This window comes from Cariama cristata, unplaced genomic scaffold, assembly GCF_000690535.1.
Source record: "Cariama cristata isolate BGI_N322 unplaced genomic scaffold, ASM69053v1 scaffold9420, whole genome shotgun sequence".
In the NCBI taxonomy this organism is placed as follows: Eukaryota; Metazoa; Chordata; class Aves; order Cariamiformes; family Cariamidae; genus Cariama; species Cariama cristata.
The window spans coordinates 61,670-86,904 of NW_009595231.1; the positions used below are offsets into that span (position 1 = coordinate 61,670).

The 25,235-nt window shown below is 41.1% G+C and overlaps 1 protein-coding gene across 1 annotated transcript in view; it reads right to left on the reverse strand.

Annotated features, from left to right (window-relative positions):
• The window catches only part of BTRC (beta-transducin repeat containing E3 ubiquitin protein ligase), a 66,880-nt gene extending 49,364 nt beyond the window's left edge, over nucleotides 1-17,516 (reverse strand). The window contains exons 1-2 of the mRNA XM_009701292.1: nucleotides 17,436-17,516; nucleotides 4,827-4,916 (exon numbers count right to left, since the gene is read on the reverse strand). Of these exons, the coding sequence (XP_009699594.1) occupies nucleotides 4,827-4,853 (27 nt within the window). The 5' untranslated portion in view covers nucleotides 4,854-4,916; nucleotides 17,436-17,516. The remainder of the gene's footprint in view (nucleotides 1-4,826; nucleotides 4,917-17,435) is intronic.
• Between the last annotated feature and the right edge of the window lie 7,719 nt (nucleotides 17,517-25,235).

Below are 25,235 nucleotides of genomic sequence, written 5' to 3' on the forward strand. Positions count from 1 at the left end.
AATGTGTAGCTATAGCTAAATAACACTATGCATCTTTGAAAGAAGACTTCACATTGCATATTTGAAGTGCCAAGCCCTGTTCTGTGTTTCCAGAATTGAGCAGAACATTGCTCTGTCCCCTGTACACTGCAAAGAGCTTGCTGAGCAGGCAGGACATGACTGCATGCTTAAGCAGGACTTTTCATCCAAGGGTCAAAAAAGCATCATAAAGTTAAATTTCACAACATTTCTGCAAGAGTATTATTCAGTTTCCATTTTAAAGAGGAGCAAGAAAAGCCATCATGGTCACAGAGAATAAAATAACAGTGCTAAAAATAAAGGGTATAAACCCCTTCTAGATTCCTAGTTCAATACTGTAACCACTGCAGCATGAACATTTAAAAGTCTGATGAACAGCAGCCAAAGACCCCCTAGGAGACACAACATGCTTAAAAGACTCTGAGAAGTCCCTTGGTTTGCCAGGACCTTAACAAGCAGGACTAGTTATCACATGTGGGTAGCAAGGAGTGGCCAGAAACAGAAGTCTAATTTTTCAAGGGTGGTATGCATGACTATTTTTCTTCCTCCAATTTCATTTAGAGGCAGAGAACCTCTCCCAGCTGCTGCTGAGTTCAGAACTAAGCAGAAACCTGGGGATGCTGCACGCCATTTAGAAGGTGTCTGTGCTGTCTCTGGCAGGTATGCCATAGGCTGCCTATCCCTAGCACATCTAGGAAAGAATTCAATGTGCAAAATGAAACTGAGAACACGTCTTTAAATAGCAGATACAGATGAAGTGGAACTGACTGCAGGAGTTAATAAACAGTAAAGACCTGTCTAATGAATGCAGGAAATGGGTATTGACTGTAGAACTCTGTGAGATCTGCTATACACCAGTCTCTCGCTGGGAAAGAAAAGAGCACTTTGAATCAAAAGGCTATTTCCATTATCCAGAGAAATGCAAAATCCAACAGACTCCAAGCGAACAGCAACACTCAAACCTAATACAGCCTACATTATGAGAGGGTGAAAAGGCAAGACCTCTGTTTGAAAACAGGAATATATATAATCCATCCAAGCAAAGACTCAGCCAAGGAGACTGGAGACACACCAGAGCATCACTCACTGCACAGCAAATAGAAAGTATGAAGGTCACCACAGAAAGTAAGTGGTCCTGGGTGCAGAACAGAAGAGAAACTTGTTTGCACACCCAGGAGCATCACAAGAATCCTAGTGCCATACCAGATGCCAGGGGATTTTTAACTGTGCCCCTCTCTAATTGAGGATGAAGCACACACCAACACCATTATCTGGCCTGAAGATACTGGCTTACAAAATATGGAGCAAACAATAGGAACAGATGCTCATTTGGCCAGATTTCAATAAGCCTCATTAAAACCAAACACCCTGTCCTTGCAGCTCAGGTTCATGCTACATTTCTACCTTATTTAAGCACCTAGCACCAATTCCTGAGACAGTTGTCCACTTGTGGTTGCACACCAGCAGCATCATAAACAGAAATCCTCCTGTAGACATTTTTGGTTTCTAAAGGACAAACAGGAGAAGTTTATATATGTGTTTGTGTGTGTGTACGCACATAGATAAAAAAACAATTAGAGATTGCATTTCCTTTTTAAAGACATTAGGTTAAATATACATCAGAGTTGATCACTCAAAGGTGATTAGCAAAATGATGCCAAAAGATTAACACAAAAACTCCTGAGGATGGAAGAGAACTGATGTTACAAATCACACAGGTCACATCTGTACATCACAATATATAATTTTTATTTTAAGATCCCACCTCTTCAGTCAAAACATGCGCACTCTTGAAACCATTTCTACTGCTCCTTAGTTGCTTCTACCCAAATATGCCCAAGTCCCATCAATGGAGTTTCAGAGGACAAACACCAGAATAGCAAGGCTAAGAACAATATACAAAGATTCATCAGAACATGATATTCTAGTTTTATTTTTAAATGTCTGAATAAAATTAAATAATCCATAGATTTGCAAAAGCCACTGAGCACCTGGCTGCAGAGGCAGCGTGACACCATATAGAAAACCAGGCAGACATGGTTTCCTAACAGACAGACTTGAGCAGTCAAAAAAGACAGTAGCCCTATGCTACTTTCTGTACTTGAAAATGCGTATCTTTTTATTATAAACTTCTTTTCCCTCCATTTTAGACAGAATGCCAGTTGTTTGGTTGGTAATTTATATCTGGATGTCCTGTACAGAAGCACTCGTTCACAACAGAGCTTGATGGATGGACAGTGCTTCGGTCTGAAAAAAGATCTCTCAGTATTGATGTGTGCGGTCTTAAGGGAAACTGCATTTCATTCTTTGAACAAACTTTAGAAACATCAAGCACATGATCAGTAAATGGCATTAATACAGTCTTAACAGAGCACAATTTTCTTTTGTGCAAGTAGGTGCAGAAACAGAAATTCTGTTTTCAGATAAACCATCGTCTCTTGCAGACTGACTGACACGCCTGACAAGCATGTGATAGCGCTGACTGTGGCTCCCAGTCAGGGCTGATACTGCACTGCAGAATCAGAAAAGGTAAATCATAATTTCCAAAGTAATCCTTTTTTTACTTTCATTGATAGTTTAAAAAAAAAATATTGAAAACTCTACAATACTTTTGGAAAAGTGCTGCAGATAAAGAACCCACAGTTGTACTTTCCAGTATTCACCCTCTTGACAAAGCATTTTAAAGTCCAAGGCTGTAAGACACATCAATCATGGCGGACAAAACTCACCATGTGCACAAGGCTAGGAGAAGGCCTCTGAACTCCTTAAATCCCATTTCAGCCCTTCACCTAGGGAACATTTTACAGTTCTGCCATTTGCCTATGCCATCACTGAGTCATCTGCATTTAGCTAACTGGATTTATAAATGCTTCAACACTTCTGGAATTTGAAAGAGAAGCTTTCTTAGAACCTATTTCATTTTGGTTTGTAGCTGGGAAGGCAAAGGAAAGGAGTACAACAGTCAGGCAAGCTAGTACTAGAGGAATTACATCCCCAGAAAAGTCCTTATGTTTTTTCATATATATATATATATATATACATACACACACATATATGTGTGATATATATGCATGTATATATATGTTTTTTCATATATGTATGATGGCAGATTTTCCTACAGCATATATACATATACTTTGTCCTACAGCATGTAGAAACACAATACTTAAAAACATATGCTTTTTCATCACCAGCGTGATGGTTCAAATTCATCCTCAGTAACATGAAACAAGTCTTGCCGTTCCTGCCTGGAGCCCTACCCACACCTCTTACCACGATCCCACTGAAAACATTAATTTTAGGAGAGTTTATTATTTAGGGCATTAGTATGTTAAAGGTATGTCATTTCATTTAAAAGAGGCATCACTTAAATTCGCTGTAGCTCTTGCACATCCATGCTCCTTAGTAAGACGATCAGGTCAAACAAGATGATATAAAGCAGATGGAGTTGAATGGGTTTACTCTAGTTAGCTTGCTGTGAGCTGCTTCATGGCATCAGAACGATGCTGTACAATGATATAATTCAGTCAAAGCTGCTCTGGCACCTTGCTTAAAGAGTTTCACATACTTTGTATCATAAAGCACCTGAGGAAGCAGTGTGCAATACCACTCATCTTAAGTCAAGCATGGAGGTGTTGGTATTAAATATTAGCACTTTGTACGAAGATTGGTACCTTCTCTCAGAAGTGCTTCTCCAGTGGAAGGTAACCTGGCATGTCAAGCACAGTTTATGAGCGCTAAGCCACCTGCAAGCACCATGACAAACTTTTATGATGGCCAATTCCCTGACAGGAATCAAAAGTAATGGGACATTCAAATTTCACCAGCAAAATCCCAGCAAAGATTTAGCTGGGAAATTATCTTAAAGGTCAATATAAAAGTGGCCCCTAAAGGGACAAGGCACTTTTAACAACCATACAAAGTATGAAAAAAAAAATAATACTTTGAGATCAAGGAATAAATAACCAAAAGAGAAAACAGGCTTTTAAGTGGTCAGGTTTGTGGTGACAGAGGAGCAACAAAATGCCAGCTGGTTTTGGTAACAGATGGCTGCATGCACTGATCTGTCCTGCATGCCCATTCTAAACTTCCTTTCAGTGGAAATATGAAGCTTACACAAGGCTAAATGCATCCTTCGTGCAGCCTTTCTAAACATACTGCATCATGGTTCAAATGTTTTCCATTCACAAACAGCCTTACATGTATGTTATTTTACTCTAGTTATGCCGAATTTTAAGAAAAGAGGGTGGCTAACAGTACCTTATCTTTTCCAATCACATCTACTACAGTTCTCAAGGAATGACTTTTCTCTGACGGGCTAATATATCCATTTTCTTACCATTCTGACTGCCGTATCTCCCTCCTCCCTTTCCCTTAAATACAGCATTCACTGTATTTTAATTAAAAGGTCTTTCTTTTCCTACCTCCCCTCTGGTAGCTAAAAAAGGGAACCATGATACAAAGAGCTCTCATGCAGTATTTTTAGCATGTATCTGGACATCTATCATTTGAAGTTGCCACAGCTAATTACATAGCAGGCATAGGTCATCCCACTGGAAAAGCCTATTACTTGTAGAGCAGAATGAACCCTTCAATCAGATAGCTCAGGACTCAAATAATCATTTCCCACAGAGAAAAACAGCAAGTCTGAAATCTCTACACTGAAGGACAGAAAAGCATAGCCAAAATACTTGCTTTCTGTTTAAGTATTTTCTTCTAATTGTAATTTTTAACAAGAACTTTTCTTTGATTAACAATGAACAATCTGCTAAAAAAAACCCCAAAACCAAAGCTGTTATCTTACTTACTTTGGCCACACAATTTTCAGTCTTCATAGCACTGCTTCCTAGACATACTGTTTCCTGGTTTAAGCACAGTCTGGCACAGCTGTTGTAGGTCTGCAGAAAGATTAAAATGGTTATGAATAGAAGAACACAATTTTCTTTCAGGCACCACATTTTTGGCAAAGGAACCCACAACAACTCTACTACATTCCCTTTTTCCTAAGGTGTAAACGTTTCAAACCAAAATAAACTAGTTTACAGCAAAAGCCTATGTTCAGGGCATGCACGTCCTCTGAGAAGCTACATACAATTTTACAGTTCGAAGATACAAAGAAAAAAAAATATTTTTCTCCTTTTTTTCCTTTCAAAAAGAAGAAACATATCTGATCTCAATTGTTCAGTCTTCCACAAAATGCTGCATAACTGAACAACTAAAGCAAGGTGACATCTACAGACTAGTTATCACAGCATATGTCAAATGTTAATAAACGTGCCCTGTCTTTATCAGGTAAAAATACATGGGGACAGTACGAAGGTTATAATCAGAAGGCAGCAAATGCAGAGCACATCTCACTTGTTGTATTTTTGTATTTAATCTTCCCAATTTTGGAAAGCTTTTTTTTTTTTTTTTTTTTGAAGTAGAATGTCATTTTTCTTTAACTCATACACTATCCTGCCCAGGGGACCCCTCAGCTGGGGCTGCAGACTTTGGAGTCTTTGCAGAGCACATTGCTCATAGTCTCTCCCTTTTTTAAGGGCAGCATATGAACAGTATGCACTTACGAAGTGTGCTTAAAATTATACTTTGGTTGAATTGGCTATTTAAACTAAGATGCCTGAAGAGTTCAGGAGTTTCTAATGGAGGCTCCCCCTCCCCGCCTTCAATACCTTTTTAATTACTACTTGATTAAGCTCACATTTTCTAGTATTAGTAGGAGTATAGTAGCACCTAAGAGCTCCAGTACTGGATTAACACCTCAGCGCCTGTTGCCATTTACAGAAAACTGCTCCCAAGCAAAAGTGGCAGTCCAAAAGCAAGCACAACCTTGCTTTGTTGCAAGGGTAGTAAGTGGACCACAGAGAAGATGCTGCTACCTCAAATAGTTGTGTGGGGAAAACCCAAGAAGCATGCTGAAAGAGAATGAAATTAAACTTGCTACAAAGACATTTCCAAGAGCACTAAGTAAAACATACTAACATTCATGATATTTTTAAGATTGCCTTAAGGGGAGGATGCACAAAGATTTGTAGTGAACTGCCTGTTGGTTCTCTCCCTGTAATATTCGCTGGCAATCTCTGAGGATCCTTCTTTCAGGGTTTGCTATGGATTTCTATTTGTTTGATTTGAAACTAATTCAATCCCAAACCTGCCATAGGTTACCAAACCTGTGGGCAACACTGGCATGCTAAGGGCTCCTAAACCTCTCCCTCCGCTCCAAAGCTATGTCACCAGAGCCAGATTCCCTCGGCACCAAGCACCAACAAACGATCTCCCCTTTTTGTCCCCCTGTCACAGGCCTGACTGCACAAGATGTGGTTAACACACAAACCAGCAGCAGAACATACTGCAAGGGACATCAGAGGGAAGAATGCAAAGATCTTAAAGGGGGGTTATGCTGAGTGATACGAGATAGGTCCACAAACCCAGTGTTCCTATCAGCCGCCAGCTCAGGAGGACGGTAAGCACCAAGTGATGGGAACTGAGTGTTCACAATCAGCTTACAACACAATTCACCTGAGTTCTTAAGATCCTCATTAAACACTCCTTACTGCCTGCCATGGGAAATCAGTATACTGGCTCAGGTGGCTCTGACTCTTGGCGAAATTCAGGAAATCACAGTCCTTTCCACCTTACTTCTTTACAGACTCCCTTTAAAGTTCACCATGAAACAGAAACAAAAAAAGACAGAAGTCCTGTCTTCTCCATCACTTCAGCAGTTCATGTTTTATTTCTCAGTGAGCTCTCTAACCAGAAAACCACCAGTGACAGACAGGAATGCAGAATATCCTGGCTCCAGCAGATCTCCTTACAAGTCATAACATAGATGTCTGCTGTGACTAGCAGCCAGCTAGCAATTTCTGGCTCTAGATGCAGAAGGACAAAATGAAAAAAAATCTAACACACAAATCCTTTCAAAGTGCTGTGCAGATGAACAGAGAGCATCTTTCAGCAGGGGAGGTTGAGATTCAAACTGGGATTAGGTCACAAGCAAACACAAGTCTGATGGACTCTATTTAGCCTCTTGCAAATATTTGCCAACATCATAAACCCATCACTCTGGTATGCACAGTCTCCTCAGAAGAAAGATCAGAATGGCATAAACTACTATAGATGTAGCGGCCCAACTGGTGGACAGAAAGTTGACACCATCTGCTTTGCACTGATGTTCAGACAATACCATGCAAACTTCATTTTATAAGCATTGTCTTAGTTAAATTCAACCAGATTCTGAAGGTGAAAAACCATGAAGAGTTGATAAGATTCTTTGTTCAGAATTTACATTTGTGTAATTTAACCCATTTATTGTACATCTGTGATTTCTTCCATTTGTACTTCAATTCCTAAAATTCCAGCAGCAGTATTTCTGCACAACTTACCTGCTACATACTGTAAATTCTAAGAAGAGCCCTGACTCGAAGCAAGCCACTACTAACTCCACTTTGCAGATGAAAAGCTCAGCCATAAAAACATTTACCAAGAGCAACAAGGAAGCTTGTGGCTCCATGAACCAAACTCAGGTCTTGTCAGTCTTTTTCCTCCCAAGATAGGTATGCACAACCTTTGGTAGCAAGCCAGCTTTTTGAAAGCCAGGTTTACAACAGGCTTTCTCTCACATTTACAAATGGGAAAGAGCAGACAATGCAAATACACAATGTGAAATACTAAATACTAAATCTAAAAGCCCTAAAACTTTCTGAGAAGGAAGGAAGTTCACTATGCCACTATTCAAAAGTTGTATGCATGTTAGAATGTAGATACAAAGAATTATTCCAATGTATTGCTTCATTTTTATTACTTCACTTATTAATCCACACATTACATCTCAGTGCGAACAGCACTAACTGAACTTCCAGCATAACTTGTTCATCAAATCCCACAATACTAGGACTAGTGACACTTGATGGAATGACTATAGTATAAATTCAAAGCACATAAAATGAAACATTTCTTCACACAGCAGGCAATGAACTTCTGGAGCTTGCTGCCCCAGGACATTGTGGAGAGAACATCAGCAAGTGGAAAAAGGGATTAAACAAACTCATGGACAGTAGGTCCATAGAGTACTCAGCAGAGATATCCCCCAGACATCCCTAGTGCAACAGCAGTAGATGCTGCAGGCATAGGAGGGGAATGGAGCACAGAGAGCGGCCAGACCCATTTGCGAGCGGCCAGACCCATTTGCTCTCACTCAACAGTATCTTCCACTGACAGTGCTGGAGTCGGCACTGGATGAGCAGACTCTGGGTTTGATCAACCTGGGCATTCCCGCACTATCAATACCTCTCTGCCCTTTGACAACATGCCAATTATACTTAAATTCTTCCTTCCCAATCTTCTCAGCCACAGAAAGGAGAGAACATCATGCTTTTACCGTGAAAATCAACTTTTACACAATAATTTTATTACGTAAAGACCTATGTAAGTGCCAAATTACCAGACAACCATTTAGTCCTTCAGCAGCTTTGTTTCTCAATAAAAGCAGTGAGGAAAAAAAAAGAAAATTAAAAGGCATAAGTATAATGGATTCAACCCATCAGGACACAGATTTGAGAATAAAACATACAGTGAACTTCAGTTCAACGTCCATCACTATGTTTGCAAAGTTCTTCTGTTCTTATTTTCACATTCTCACAGAAGAATGCATTATTAGCCTTGTGGGATGAATAAAAAGGGAAAAGATGATTCACGTGCACATTCTGCAATATGTTTAAAAAGGTCTAAAGCAAAAATGCAAAAGAAAGCCTAGTTCTCCCTTAAAGTCCAGGGGAGAAAGAGGTAATGCCGCTCTACTTAATAGGTCTCAATGCAAGTGCATTGATAATGTTGCAAAGAAGCTGCATCTGGCTCATGAAGTCAGGTCATAAGAAGCTGGGAGAATATATTGTGAAGGTAGTACTATGCAGTTGCCTTCTAATGTTTCTCTGTAGGTAGCAGTTACTGGCTACTGTGAGACACAAGATCACTGCTGGACATGGAGATTTGATTTCATCTGATATTGTCACATTTGTGTTCGTACACTAACAGTTACTAGTGGATAGACCTAACTGAATGCAGAATGAATGGCAGATCATGAAGTAGTAGTACAGAGCCCTACATTTTAGGTGAAACATTTGACGGTGTCTCATGCTACACTGCAACATCAGAGTACCTCCTTTCATTCATTCCAATGCCTATGGGAACATCGATTAACCTGGAAGAAAACCAAGAAAATCAAAACCAGAATCAAGCCTCAGAAAGGCAAATTTCTCAAGCTCACCTTTAAAGCTCGATCCTTTTACTAATCTCATCTAATTTGCACCAAAACTGCTGAAGTTTCTCCTCACCTTTCATCAAGATAAGAGGTTTCTTTGCCAAGGAAAAGCAGTTTGAAATGGTAGCCTGGTTCAACGCCACAGGCAGATAGCTTTGCGTTGGAGTGCTTTAATATGTTTTTATATTGCATATAAAGCATGCAAACATAAACCAGTTTGTTGAAAACTACCCTCTTTGTGGAAGCTGGCTGTAATTCTGAACAAGTTTTCAATTTTCGCACTGCTGCTAGGGTAAAACATTTTAAAGAGTTTAATTTTTACAGTGGCTTCAATGACACGAGATTATCTAACAAAGTAATGGTTAATCAATAGAGGGTTTAGTTGTCAGGTGAAACATATAACACACTAAAAGGGATTGATTGCAAGGTTCCTCCTTATTTACTGGGAGGTATATATTTAAAATGACACAAACTTGTTACCAAGCTGCATTCCTTTAACCTTGCAAAAGCCGTTTGAGAACAGTGTTAAGCAGCCCTATAGCAAAACAAGCTCTAATGAAAAAAAAAAAAAACAAACAAAACCTACAAATATATGGGAGCACCAAATCATGTCAGAAGCAGGGGAACCACAAAGCTGTATTCATTCGCAGCCAAAGGCTTAAAATGCCACAGAGACACCAGACTATGGTTCACTAAAGATAGTGCTGTATCTGATCTCATTCGGTAAGTGTCTTTGGTTACGTTTTTCTTTTTAAAGAAAGTATGAGTCTGCTCTTTGACACAAACACATAAACATTTCTACTCTTGCCTGTGTAGTTCTGGGTGAACAATGAATGCCAACCTGAAGCCTTGAACCCCAGGCAGAACTCTGCGTGTCTGTCTATGTGTGCTGCTTTTTCGCCAACTGAAATCCATTTCTTTGGCCATTTATTCCGAGAAGCCTCAGTCCCTGAACAAAACTCCACTTTTTAATAGAAGCTGCAACCCCAGAGTTCAATAAGATTTCCCCCCGCAATAGTTAATAATTACATGATTTATCAGAGAAAGATAACACTAATAAAAACACAGCAAAAAGACAAAACCCATACCCTCCCTTCAAGTCATTTTCAGGGAAAAGATTATTAAACTGTTCTTTTTGAACAAGGGCTTTTGTAGCTAAGCAGAAATTGCCAAGCGGTTAGAAAAAAGTTATTAGACTCAGAAGAATTCAGCAGAAGTGGGAAGTTATATAAACAAATCACTCCAGCAGATTTGGAAAGATCGCTTTCATCTTACTTAGAGTCTTAGGAGACTTGCATTAATTACCCTTTAAAGGTCTTTCACATGGACTATTTAAAACAAATGCTATTTATTTATTTATTTCAAATTAGGTGCTTCTTCTGAAAGAATTAAGTAATCTCAACAAATTTAAAAACGTTTTTATAAACAGGTAATTAAAAAGACGACTAGAATTAAGTCAAGCTGTAAGACATTATGCAGGATTTGCCGTGATTATTTTCTTAATATAAAATTTTCGTTATCCCTAGCCCAGCCTTGGGAAGGGTAGTCTCCATGGAAAGTTGTAAGACAAAATAAAGACTAGCCAAACAAAAAAACTAGATCATTTACAGGATTTTCCCTAAAGCCCAGTTTGTCATATTGCAATTACACCTTGCCGACTGTGAAAGCCAGAGTCCTTAATATTGCCACTAGAGGGAAGACGTGTCTCAACACATGGCAATGGTAGTTGGGGAGTGGGTTTTCTTGAGCAATTACCATAACAAAGCTCCCTTGGCTGTGCGTACCTTCTAATTACTCAGTACAATTAAAATGACTTACCTAAAACAAACAGCAAAAAAAAAAAAAAGGCCCCTAAACCAAAAAACCCTCAAGACAACACAAACAAAAGGCCTTACTCCAATCTGCCTGTTATCTGAAATTACATTAAAGCTGAAGATCTTTTTTCCTCATCCATCAATGCGGGGGGGGGGGAACAAAAAAAGACTATGCCACAATGCCCAAACACCATGGGGTTGTTCAGCGACTTAAAAGCATTACAACAAACAAAAACAAAGAGCAAGGAGAACTAGATCTCTTGTTAAAGAAAAGGAGGAAAAAAAAAAAAGAAAAAGGAAATGTCGTGGTATTTAGCCATCTGGTAGCTGCTTGAAAACAAATTGCCCTCAAAAGAGCAGAAATACAGTATGTCTTCTCTCAGTTCAGTAGCTTATGAATCAGACTTCCTCCCCCCCCTGTTTTTTTTTAATACAGGCATGGTAATGTTAGATTTCTGTGCTGCTGCTTTCACTTCCCTCTTGTCCCACTACGGAAAGATAACCATGGTCATCCCAATCAGACCGGTTATTCCAACTTGGATGCGCTATTTGCAGTCTTTCTGCATACATCTTGTTGGGCCCATTGTTCAAAATCCCTCAGGATTTTTCTCGCCCTGACAGCTACTTGCTGATTTTTAAACCCTTAAATCTTTCATTTTATAAGGCACGTCATTAAGGGAAGATGGCAGCCAAGTGATTTTTCTTTCCATTGACAATTTGTGACATTTTTCCAGCAGCGTGCAAGGTGTTGAAAACCTGGCAGCTGTTACCTCCCGGGATGAAGATCCTTTTTTATCCTCCCTTGACAGTTTAACTCAATGGGTCAGCACCTTTAAAGACTGCAAAGTACCACTGAAGTGGATGGAGGCTTGAATTACTGCTCTCTCCCTAATCAATGTAAACCCTCACTGCAGGTGAAACTCTTCATCTATAGAGGTGCATGGGGGAGGAAAATGTAATGCCCTGAGCCAGATGGTTTTCATCTTGTTTTTTAAAGAAGAAAGGAACAAGCTAACAAGGGGACAGCTACTTTGTTAGCTTCTTGGCCTCTCTCATGGCTTTGGATCCCCAGGGTTCCAGCCACACAAGAGAAAGAATACAGAAAAACATAAACACTTAAAGAAATATAACTAGGGGGCTGGCAACATGCTGCTTTCAAAGAGTTGAGAGCCCTGTTCAAGCGCTTTATTTATCACTGCCCACGTTCTTCGGATGGTAAGTGGACATGGACACAAAGGGCGGGGGGGCAGACAACACTTGCAATTTACTCAATTACAGAGGAATGCAGCAATGCGGTGGGGTGACAGATTCCTATTAGCACTAATGCTGAAAGAGCCCAGTGGCCTTTCTGCCACAAGGCAGCATTCCCATTGTAACTTAGACTCCGGTTAGAACCCGCCTTGGCTCGTTTTTTAACATGCATTAAGTGTCACCAAGAAATGGAAATTTTGCTGTTGTTGTTTGAGAATAAAGAAGAAAAACCACAGAAAGAATAATCTTCATTTTAGGAGGCTTTTCAACTAGCAACTCCTTACTAGCAAGCGTTAATAGCATAAAAGATGAGGTAACCAGGATAACTTTATAGACCACGTACGTCCTGCCGTGGCCAGCTCTCCAACAGAAGGCAAATTTGAACTGCAGCATCTTCCCTGGATGGAGGGAGGGAAGAAAGGAGGCAAGGAACCGAAATACCCTCAATCCCTCCCCATCATGTAACCTTCCCCACCAGTCGAAAAGAGGGCTTCAGCTTTGCACGGTGGAAATACTTCTGGAGAGGAGAAATAGGCCTGGAGAGGAGCTCTAAGCAGCAGGATGAGGCTACTAGCTGGAAGTAAATGGTTGACACTTTTTTGTCTTTCCTTTGCTCTACCTTCTTTAACCACTTTCTGCTTCTTACGGTTTGCTTGAGTATCAGCTTTAAACTCTGAAGATCAGACTGAGTCTATTCTAACTTTGAAACAGCGCCTAGAGAATGTCTTAGGTGCTACATGTAATTTTACAAAATGATTTCAAATCCGTAAGAGTGAATTGAGGTAATATTCTGTGCCAAAACGGTAAGAGGGAAAATTCTTGAAAATGCTAAGGGGCCTGTTTGAATGGGGTAACAGACAGGGATTTTTTTTTCCCCCAGACTTCCATCTGGAAGCTTACAAAAAGACAGCCGAGTCCAACGTGAGGTTTGCAGGAGGTATGGCGCGGCAGCCTCGCTGCTGCCAGCATCTCCCCAGAAGGCACCTTCGCCCACAGACAAACCACAGCAGCAAAAGGCACTTCATTATTGCTGCACCAAAGAGAAGGGAGGGAGGGTTTTAAACAACCTGCATTGTGCCCGTCTTCTTTAAAAACCAGCAGGGTAATCAAGTTCAGGGCAGCCCCGGACAGCTGCCCTGTGACCCATTCATGTTGACCCTCACTATTCATCACTTTCCTTAGGACTATGAGGGCAAGCTCCCGGGGAGTGACCACCACAATAGACAGATACGAGCCAACAATAATACGGTTCCTGCAAAAAAAAACAGATGGCACTGCAATAAATTTACAAATCTGCATTCATGGCTCTGTTAAAAACACCCAGAAGCTAAAAGGCTGGAGGGGCCCCCAGAGAGCTTCCCCTTCCCGGTTTCTAAAGGCCAGCTCTCTCCGCAAGACTATTGAGCTCATGTTCTTCATAAATGAAGAATGGAGACATAGCCCTTAAAATAACAAATGCCTGACCTAATCAATCTACTGTTTGGGTCTAACACTAAATGATAGGCACTGAAAACTAATTATGTTTTTTGGCAAGGAAGTTGAATTAAAATGGAAACACACAGGTTAAAAAGGCACTGAAGCATTTGTGAGTCCCTTTGAAAGGGCGGCACACGCACACACACACGCTCACACGCAGGGCTTGAAACAGGAACTTGATTCAATAACTCATGCATTTATTTTTAAAATGAATCAGATTAGTCCCATGTGTGACCTGCCGGTCCATCTGTATGAGCTGGACTTAATGGGCACTCTTCTCACGCTTACTTCAGTTTGAAGTATGAGAGAGATAAATTTAGTTTAATTTTCAACAGATCAAGCTATCCATTTTCCAAATGGACCATCTGGATCAGCCTATTAAAATTAATTTATAACTTTGCAGTGTGAAAATTCGTTTGTTAGCTTAAATAAAGTTGCCAAAAACTTTTGCCACTTGTCATTGTTTTTTCTGAAGTCTGTTTTCATACTATGATACTCAGTTTACCCCTTCAAAATTTAATTGTCAGATCAAGCACTCAACAAGAACTGAACATTTGCATCCTTTCTTCAAAGTCTGTCATAGCTTAGGTCTTTTCACTGTTCCAGCTAACAGTGTCAAGCCCACTGCCTTTTTCTGTTTCCTTTCCCAGTGCTCACCTCCATGTCTCTTCTGCCTCGCTGCCCCTCAGGCACCTAAGAGTGGCCATGCCTCCCACTTCCAGCACGCCAAGGACACAGCTCCATTTGTTGAGACTTCTGAAGACAACCTTCTCCAAAAACCATTTTAATCAACAGAAGAATGACATTTCTCCTAGTAAGAGTTCCATAGCACTGAGCAATGGGTGTCTTCAGCCCCTGCTTACACCTTCAGACACTTCAGTAACCATTACACCTCCTTATCATCTCCACCTTCTGGTATGTCTGCTCCACAAACCCATCTGAGAAAACATAAGGCTGCATACCAGTACCGCAAGCAAGGCAAGAAAAGGTAATGCACCTTTACTTATACTTGTCAGCAACTGAACACGTCAAGATATCATACTTCCCCTGAAGTGGTCTGATGCATCTCATTAATTTTCCAAAACTAATCAAAAAGTACTAAATATGCGGGCACTTTCACTGGAAAGACCATTTAAGTAAACAGACTTCTCCTCTACCCACATACACACATTCAATTCTTCTGTGCATGTAGGTCCATGTTCCCCAGTAATGAAATTTTAACAGCGGTGTATTTAATGGAGAGAGAGAAAATGTGAAACTGTACACTCAATATTTACCAAGTTAGCATCTTTCCACTAAGGTGGAAAGCACTTTTTGTGTATTACTGCTCTGACTGCATTTGCAGATCAGATCTTTTTGGTTTTACAGAGTATGGATAGGTGTAAGACAGAGTAGCCACTCTGCATACCAAGCAGATGCACATCTTTCCAATAAGTATCACTCTACTCATTGATTTTGAGTATACGGGCACATGGCTGCATACATGTCTGATTTCTGCAACTAGAGTTGGAAAACTCCCCACTGCTTCTTGTCACTAATAGAGAAGAGGAGCAATCTGAGCTTCCAAAATGCTCAGACAGCTTTACTGATGTCTATGTAGAGAACCAAAACTCCTTTTACAACAGGCACAAAATCGTGGTCAATCATGTCCTATGATCTAGACAAGAGGGCACTTGCTTTAAGACTAAGACTACATCTTGAACTTGCCCACAAACACTGTTTTCAACACAAAAGGCCCCAGACAGCAATCAGAAGACCCAAGGATTTTGTCCTGCATCTGTCACTGTAAAGACTGGAGACAAAGATGGAGACTGATACAACATCTCAACAATATCCTGAATCACACCTAACCATCTTTGACATAAATAATGTCCATGTGAAATATTTCCAACATGAAATATTTGGACAGTACAAGTGGTTTCCTTCGTGTATTCTTGATATCTAGTCATCTTGGTTATGAAGAATTGTGGGCCTGTGGGAAAGACAGCTTTCCCTGGACAGTAAGAATACTTCTGCAGATTGAAATATAACAGAAGGGAAACTCAACTCAAGAAACTGCACCTTTTGGTCTGTATTATACTGCTTCTGAATATTTGTCTCCTCTTTCATCAAATCACGAGGAAGGACTCAGTGCAACCAGAAGGCACAGAAAACACGTAACTCATGATCCTTTTGACTTAGCATCTCTTACTATGAACCTTTTCTTGGAGAATCGACATACACCCTTCCTTGTTGAATCTGAAGGTTTGCCATCAAAAATACAGTTCTAAGACAAAAAAAAAACAGTTTTCTGGTGTGCTGTGGACCTTTTTAGCTATCCGGGGGATACACAGTAGGGACCTAGTAGCTTTGCCCTCTTCCTCTAGCTCTTCTTGTTTGTTGCTGAATGCCAGAAACATTAAGTTTGATGTAGCACATTTCATCAATTCAATAAGGTAATCTTTCTCAGCAATATCTGAGACCTCATTCATTATCCTAGCATGCTGCCTCTTGTCGAAAAGACTTACATAGACTACATCTGTTAGACAGACCTGTCTCAGCTACATGTAGTCCTTGACACGACACCTATGGTCCCACAAAATCACTCCTAATGCAACACATTATTTAAAAAAACAAACAAACAAACAAAAAACCCCACCCCCAACAACAACTCTGAGCACAGGCACACTATATCAAAAACATATTTCTTCCTTTACTATGGCTCTGATCCACAATTTCTCTTGGAAGTAGCAGCAGTGGGGCAGTGTAGTAGCACCCTATTCCTCTGTCTGAGATTGCAGCTCCTGTGGCTGAGACGCAGAAGGAAATGTGCCAATTCCTCAGCTGTTGCAATGTGTGACCTGGGGTATTCACTTAAGTCACGTTCATCCATGGTTTTACTCCAATATACCAGGCAGCAATCTTGGGCAGCTGAGGCATAGACATATTTTCGCTTCTGCTGCCTCAAGGTTGCAGTGGGAAGAACGAGCAAGGTGAAAAGGGATCTGATATCACTAAATCCAACTTAAATTCCCCAGTAATCACAAGCCAGACTCCCTTTGTTGACCACAGGGATTAAAAAAAGTGGTTCTTTTGAATTGGTAAGAAATTTGCTTTACTATATACAAAAGGCAAAGAGATTGTGTTTTATCAGACCACGCTTTCTCCTTTCTACCCATCAGTAATTTATACAAGTGTAGAAAAAACAAGAGCAGGTCATTTTTCAGGTTATTAACCTGGACATCACCTCCAACAAAATTCACCTTCAAGAGCAATGAAAAGCTTAATTGTTGTAGAACACTGAGACTCTTGATCTGAAGCAAGGCAAAACAGACTACAAACAAGACAGGAACAATTACAGAAGAAAAAAGCTGAAGAGGTCTTGAACACCATGAAAACTAGAGAGTCACAGCTGACTGCACTATACAGAAATCTAGATTTCTTCAGAGCAAGTCATCAAACTCTCCTGAAAGCTAAATCCCTGTGTCTGATTTTCCTAGATAAAATGTGACTTATTCAGACTTCAAAGGAGAAAAAAAAGGATCTCCATGAGTGCAAGTCAGACTTCAGCTTCCAGAAGCATTTAAGGATTCAAATAGCTAGAAAGTTTTATTGCATTTTTTAAGAGACTGATCACATACCTGTCTAAGTGAATTCTTCTCGGGAATGATCTTCCTAGGGGGCTCATCATTATTACAGTCTTCTCTCTCAGAGGAATTCTGTGAAAGAAAGTAAGCTTTAATTCAGTTCTTATCCCTAATATTACTCTGCGAGGAGAAAAGAAACAGAGTATTTGTACTACACAGGCTGTAGTATTTTATGCATACGTATACCAGAGGCTAACTTGTACTTTCAAGCCAAACAGCTTGTTATGGCAGAGAAAGAATTTCTCCTCCTCAACACAACAATGCACCACAGTGCAGGTATCTATTGAAGAAGCCTGTGCTTTGGGGATTTATTCTGAAACTACCAGTAACAGCCACTTTCAAAAGCTGAAACAGTGGTTGGATCAGCATGGCAACACCAGTGCTCCTGAACACCTCAGAATAACTATTTAAAACAGTGGAACTTGTTGAAAGCAAAGGGTTGTTAAGGGGTGCAAGTGGTGTTCTCTGTGCCCCTATGCTTTTAATCTGCCTAGCATTATTAATTGCACAGAGTCTGCTTGGCTGCCAAATATCATAGAGAAATTAAGATAGAGCTAAATTCTCGTGAAAGAGGTTGTCACGAGACCCTTCAGAGAAAAAAAAATTGTGTAGGTAGCGTATGACATCATGGCTATGTTTTTCACTCCTGCGCCCTGACTCTACACAGGTATACAATTTCTAGAAAGACTGATGCTCCAGAACTTAAGCTGCCACCTCAAAAAAAAGAACATCATTAAGACAAGAGAAGGTGGACAAGAAGAAATACGAGGGCTTTTCCATCATGAGTAAGAAAGACCACCGGGAGACTTTTGTTCTGGTAAGCTCATGATTAAAACCAATTATTACTTGCTTTAGAGTAAAGACAGGCTATAGTTTATCTCAGGATATGCACAGTCTGTAGCAAACATTTGGTTAAAAACTGCTGGGTACGCGGTGGGAATCCTGTCCGCACTGCCAAAGTCAGCTACTCTGGAAGACAGCGTTCCTTTGCATGGGTTCAGCCACCGCGTTGACAGAATAATGACAGCCAGCTTTGGGGGAATCCCACACACACATCTAAAATCAGTTTATTCACCACAGTATTCATAGCCTTAGGCCACATTCCCACGCATTCAGTAGTGAGCAACTAAACAGGTTTTAAAGAGATACAGAAAAACTGCTTAGGGAGAGCTCTGCCAGGAAAAGAGTGGTTTTCCAGCTACTTGCAGACAAGCTAAGGAGCGTGTATTTTAAGGCAGAAGTTTGCATTCTGTACCTCTCCCACCTCGTCCCCCAAATAACCTGGCCTTTGCTGAGCACTGCTCCGCCTGGCTTCTCGCAGAGCCAGCTTCCAGCCCAACACCTCAGGAGACAGAAGTGGCATCTGCTGGCAAAGGAGGAGCTGGCCCCTGCAAAGAGCCAGCATGGCAGAGCAGGGCGAGCAGAAAGCACACGGGCTGCGGGAAGCCATCAGAAGAGCCGTGTGCTCCTGTGCCCACCGCAGCGCTGAGTGATCAGGCACCGTCTTGGCAGCTCAGGTTTGCTGCTCTGGTGAAGGAGAAGAGAAGGTATGGCCAGGAGGTAGGACAGGGGTAGAAGCTGTTTGCTGAGAAATGGCAGATCAGGTGTTGGGGGCAACACCACAAAAAAACTCCACCTGGAATGCAGACCAACTAGTGATTTTGGATTTCGTTCGGGTTTTTTTTTAAACAAGATATAGCACTCGCAAGGCACCATGACATCTAGGATGCTGTAACCAGGGTTTTATAATGGAAATCAATCCTAAACAGGCCTGATAAATCGCTGTAAGAGGCCAGCTTTTAAAAGTTTTCATATGAGGTCTCAGCCAGGACCAAGTTATTACATTAAATCCAGCTTAGAAAGGACTGTGATCGTAAAAGCATACAAGCCAGAATCACATATCATCAAAAAGGAAGGTCAGACATTAAAGCTGCTTTTTTCTGCTCATGAAATACAGTTTAGTAAGTGGTTAATTCAAGTAAGGATTTCAATTTTTGTGCTTTGGAGAAAAAGACCAAATGTGAGAAATGTTAAGAATCTGGGGTGAGTTACCATACATTTCCAGGAAATGCATTTTGTTGGGGGGGTGAAGGGGTTGTTTACTATTTCTGGGTGTTTTTTCAACATCTGCCCCCTTCCCTACAATAAGTGTTAAAACTATTTCCTCTTCCAAATAATCTTTCTATGACAGTGAAATCTTGCATTCTTCTCGCCTTTCAAATCCATTAAGGATCTTCCCTCAAACAATACCAAAAAGCAGAGAAATCAGTGCTGCTGGTGAACTGTCAGCCCTTACTCTGAAATTTCGAGTTACTGCAAAGCATCAAGTTATCTACTTTTTCTTTAAGCTGAGCATCTAATTTTAAGAGCAAGCAGAGGACCATTTTGCATTCATTATCTTTATAGGTGGCAAGGCTAAGAGGTTGGCTGAACAAAGACCAGACAAAGACTGCCAAGTGCATATGGTGGTTCACAGCTTGGCGTCTCACCATTCTACAGCACCAACACAGCAGCTCCAATAGCAGACTATTAAAGAGGAGCGCTGCTCATGCACTTTTGTCGGCAAGTAAGTTACGCTTGGTGAAGACAGAATGACTGGAAAGCATTACACTTAAGAAAAAGCACAGATGTTTTGTAACTCCCGCTCATTTCTCAGGAATAGGAAATCCATCAATCCAGGTGCAGGTACAAGACCCTGCATATTTCAGGACTAACTGTCGCTGTGTGGAAGTGAATTTCACTTGATAGGGCAACACCTAGCTATGGCCACGGGAAGAGCATAATGTAATCAACTGAAATGGTACATCTATATATTTCTCCTTGCTGAACAAGGTGGGAGGAGGGACAAACATGTGCGAGGTCAGAATAAGGTTTGCTGCAGCAGGACTTCAGCGATGCTCTCGGCCGCAAGAGAGACAGACAAAGGGAGGAACCACTCTGAGCACCCTCTCGTGGTTACTGAAACGCACGTCTCGGGCACAGACCTGGAAAAAAGCATTTGGTATCCAGACGGTAAATTGGGTGTACTCACCGGGAATATTAAAGATCTGCAGCGACTGTACTTGATACGTAGCAGAGGAATGATGGAATTTGTTAGAGTGAAAGAAGTGAAGAAAAGCAGTGCATACAGAAAGCTGAAAAGCCATACAAACTCCCTTCCATCAGGGAAAATGTTTAAATCCCACAGGCAAGCCCTCCTTCACAGGCTAAAGCCCAACTGGCCAAAAGTGTTCGAGCTTGCATGCAGGGGTCTCCCCTTCTGAACAAGTACAAGCAAGATAAAATGAGAAGTGCTGAAGTCTCCAAAGCACAAATAGACCAGTCTTGGTGAGATAAATACTGCCTCCCCCCTTTCTGCAGACAGGTAATTCTTTTTTTTTTTTTTTTTAAGTTTTGCCCAAGGTCACACAATAACAGTGGAAGCGTTGGGAAGAAAAGCCTGGAAACTCAAGCTCGTAGTTCTTGTAACCTTCAAAATTTCTCTCTAGCAGGAAGTTCTGGTAAAGGGGCTCTGCCCTCCATAGCTCCTTTTTCCTAAAATGGCTACTGTCTGTAATGAGATCCTTTTAAATCTGATTTGCATTCAAAACTTCAGCCTGTAATTAACAGAATATAACTCCATGGCAGGTTGTCTTAAAGACCACCACGAAATTATCACTATTTAACTCTCTCCATGAAGCCTCCTCCACCACTAAACACAACGTGCTACAATGCATACCAAATCCCTAGACTGAAGCATTTGAAGGGAGATGACATGCAGTATTTTGTGTACACAGCCCAGCAAAACACTGCTGGGAACAAGATATAATACAGGGAGAAATGCACTCCCAGGGACTACCAATTGGGCAGAGCTACCTTCGGTACCGCCTCGCTCGTCGTGGTGGAAATCAGACCCCTGCCAACCAGGGGAGGCTTTCTTTGGTGCTGTTCTGCCCTGCACTAATTATAAAAGGGTACAAATGCCGCCTTTTTCCAAGTGTGGGGAGGTGGGGGTGCGGGAGAAGCCTGTGTCTACATGAAGAGCACAACTATTTTTTATGCTTTCAAATTCTTAATCCTGTTTGGAGCTGTCAGTGGGGGTTAATGGAAGCCTTGGATAGGAGAATTCCAATCTGGTTGGCAGATGGATAGGTTGGTTATAGCTGCATAACTATGTCTTGCCTGCAGGCACAATTCAGAACACTGTTAAAGCAATATAAAGTCTCTGTCAAGCTGAACCATTTGGATCAGTAGCAAGGAGAAATAATAATAAAAAAAGGAGTTCATTTCTGGGCCTTGCGCGTTTATGCTACTATGCAGAAACTGATTAATTGTCATCGTGTGCTGGTCTGCTATACCTCGGATTTCTACTTCTGGAGTAGATTTTGCATGCTAATATAATCATTCTCCCTCTTGAGACATTAGCAAATAATCAAATGAAAAACAGGATCATAATTTACTGAGATTCGGGCAATTCTCTATGCAAATTTGACTTGTTATTGCTGCTGCCTCGTTAATCTGAATGCCTTTGACAAACTCCTTTGATTTATGAACTCATGACAACTCCAATGTGTATATATTTTGCTAGATTGACATTATCATTAAGAGTGGGTGGACTGAGCTCACATGAATGGCTGATTTTATTCGCTGGTGTCTGCTGCTCAACAGCTGAGCATCTCCTTCTCACAAAGCCCCTGAGCGCCAGGCTCTTCCCATCTACCCATCCATTCATCATCTCGATGTTAATTGGCCCAGGCTTTAAGCAAATTTTCAACACGATTTAAAGGCACGATGACACTGATTACTGACCCTCTGCCATACGGTGCCTATTGATTAACCTGACAGAGATGATGAGCTTGAGGGAAACTAGGTGTGTGCGGACCTCAGGGGGCGGGGGGGAAATAATATATTGTTTATGCAGGCAAAACACTTGTCATTATCCCAAAGGCCAGAATTTGTGCTGCACTGGCCCTTAAAACACACTATTGCTTTAAACACCTGCATCCAATACAGAAAATGCTTGCTTGCTGTGGAAAAATGATTACAAATTTGATGTCATGTGCAGTCTGTATTTTAATCGAGTTCCCTGATAAATAGACCCCCTCAAGCCAATCAAGTCTCGCTCTAGCCATTGCGTGCGTATACATCAGCTTGAACAGAAGCCTGGGCAGGGTGTGTTTTCAGTGGTATCAGCAGATCCAACCGCATGTAGGAAATCTACTTGGGTATTTCAGGTCTCTAAGCAAATAATACAGTGGGAACACAGTGTCCAAACAGTTACAGTAGAGTAAATGTTTCAAGGGCAAACTGGATGCCAGACATAGCTGTCTCGGTATTTCTGTTGCCACATTAAAATACATGCTTTAGCACACATGGGTGAAACAGGGTATTTCCCCTTTTCCAGTGCAAACTGTTGATATGACCTGACCCTCAAGCTCCTAGGTGCATTGAGCGAAGGCAGCACTTTATCAGAGCTTGAAAATAACCGACATCCTCTTTCATGTTTCTTGAAGTGTCCCTGCGCTGCACTTGGTCCTCCTCACCAAGGACAGAGGGATACTGTCTCAGTCAAGAGGGAGCCACTGAATAAAGCAGGTACATCAGCATTCTGCCTGCAGACTAGTGCTGTATGAAAGGAAAAGGAAGCAGAAGGCCTGTTTAACCCTCACCCAGCCCCAGGTTGAGTCTGTCAGTCAATGCACACTGTTCTTTCTCAGTTCAAGCCAGCAGCCTCCCAGCAGTCAGGATGTTGCTCTTGTTTAGGAGGGGGGGGAATTTGGGAGGCAGGGGATGTTGCCCCAAGATGCTCCGAAGTTAGTTGTCTTCTAGTTTGCATCAATTTCTTGCAGGAACCAGGACAAGGAATCATTGGGTAAAGGTATGGAGAAATTAGCTGCAATTGCTTGATGCCCATGTCAGCCAGATTGGACTGAAAAGTGGAGGGGGATGGAGGGAGGAGAGAAACAGAGAGAGAGAGATCTGTGGAAATAAGTGCCAGTCTAAGACTAGAGGCGCATATAAGCCTTGCGTTCCCTTTCCAATAACCTTTGTAAGTGATAGATGAGTCCAAGCCCATTGTTATCGTTAAGGGACTGTCAGCATCCTGATTTTATAAATGCTGTCTGTCAGTTTATAAATATCTCAGTCATTTCAAACAGTGCTAGGATGAATCCTGGCATAGCCAACGTCAGCCTGAAAGCAGTTATTATTGTTAAAAAAAAATATGGGTCTAACATCCAATAAAAACATTTAAGGATAGCTTCTCTTTTTTCTCTCGTCATGAGGCCCGAATTCATGCTTATTTGGCTAGTCACTACAACATATAAAAGCGGTCCTTAACATTGGTAATGTTCTTTGAGAAAAACAAGTATGAAAGCTCCAAGTTTGAAGGCAATTCTCTGCCTGTTTGGTAGATAAAACAAAAATGACAGCTGTAACACACAGGGAGATCCACAGCAATGAAAACGCAGAGATAAGTATCAGACCCCATTCCTCCTTGGCATTTGCTGCTCTGAACATTCAGCGAGATTAGATCCTTTTAGAGAACACCATAAATTGCAATGTGTAGGCACAAGGGGGTGACTTCAGCCCAGAATGAAGGCACAGACAAGTTTCCCGGCTCTGACAAGTTTAAAGTTAACCGGTACTTTTGCAAGGGGTTTATGGCTAAGCATTAGAATGACGGAAGGAGAGGGCAGCAAAACTGCACCCTGCCTTACAGTGACTAGCATCAGAAAAGGAAAGGGAGTAAGTTAAACTGGCCTTCCAGTTCAGTGCCTGCTTTGCAGGCTGGTATGCACATGTGTATCATGTTTATATATCTATTACCTTGTTAGCTGCACAGCATCCTGGCTTTTTTCCCTGCAATACGTTTATAAACTACCCATGATAGGGACTTCTCCACCCCGACCCTGAACGTTTGTGGGGTGCCTAAAGAAATGAAGTTCAAATTCATGCCCGAGCAGCTCAGGTACCTACTACAACCTAAGTTCTTAAAACTGAAGCTCTGACAGCAGTGAAAATGGAAAAGTACAACCCTGCCCCTCCAACCAGACACATATACACATGTTCACACAAGTCCTAGTTTGGTCTGCATTTATGTTAATACTGCCCACAATAACAAAAGTTTCAACAACCTTTTTCACAGTTGAAAACTGGGACAAGGTTCTGGTTTTTACATCTGTAGAATGGATTCTTCATATTTTTCCTTATTTTTCATTCAAATGCAATAATTAGAAAAATACACATTTTCAAAGCAACGAGACTTCATGGAGCTTCATGATATCAAGAGAGTTTCTTATAAAGTTATTTAACTTATTCATTATTGGTTGGTTATAAAGGGTAATTTAAGGGTGTGGGGAGTCTTAGCATTACTAGAAGAACAGTACATTCAGTTTAATGTTAAAATACCAAAAGCCAGCACAAAGATCAAAGACTTGATGAACAGAAGCATTTTGAAGAGCACAAATCTAGTTGTAGTTAAAAAATAAACAGAAATCCAGATGCTGGGAACAAGCCATTTAGGGAAATTTAAAAAAGCTAGTTTCACTTCATACACATTTCTCAAACGAGAGTGAGAGAGAGAGAGAAAGAGAGAGAAAAAAATATATAGCTAATGAGAACAGTCTTTCCACATTCCCCAGGAAGCAGCCCTGCTTAACATTTCTGTTCTGTGAATTTAAGAGAGTCAGCAGTGGTAAATTTGTTTTTAATATTCAAGCTTTCAAGCCTTGCAAGCTAGTTGGCCAATGGCCCTTTCTATTCCAATGTTTGTTGGTGCCTTATTTACACAAGCATTACATCCGGAGAGCCTTT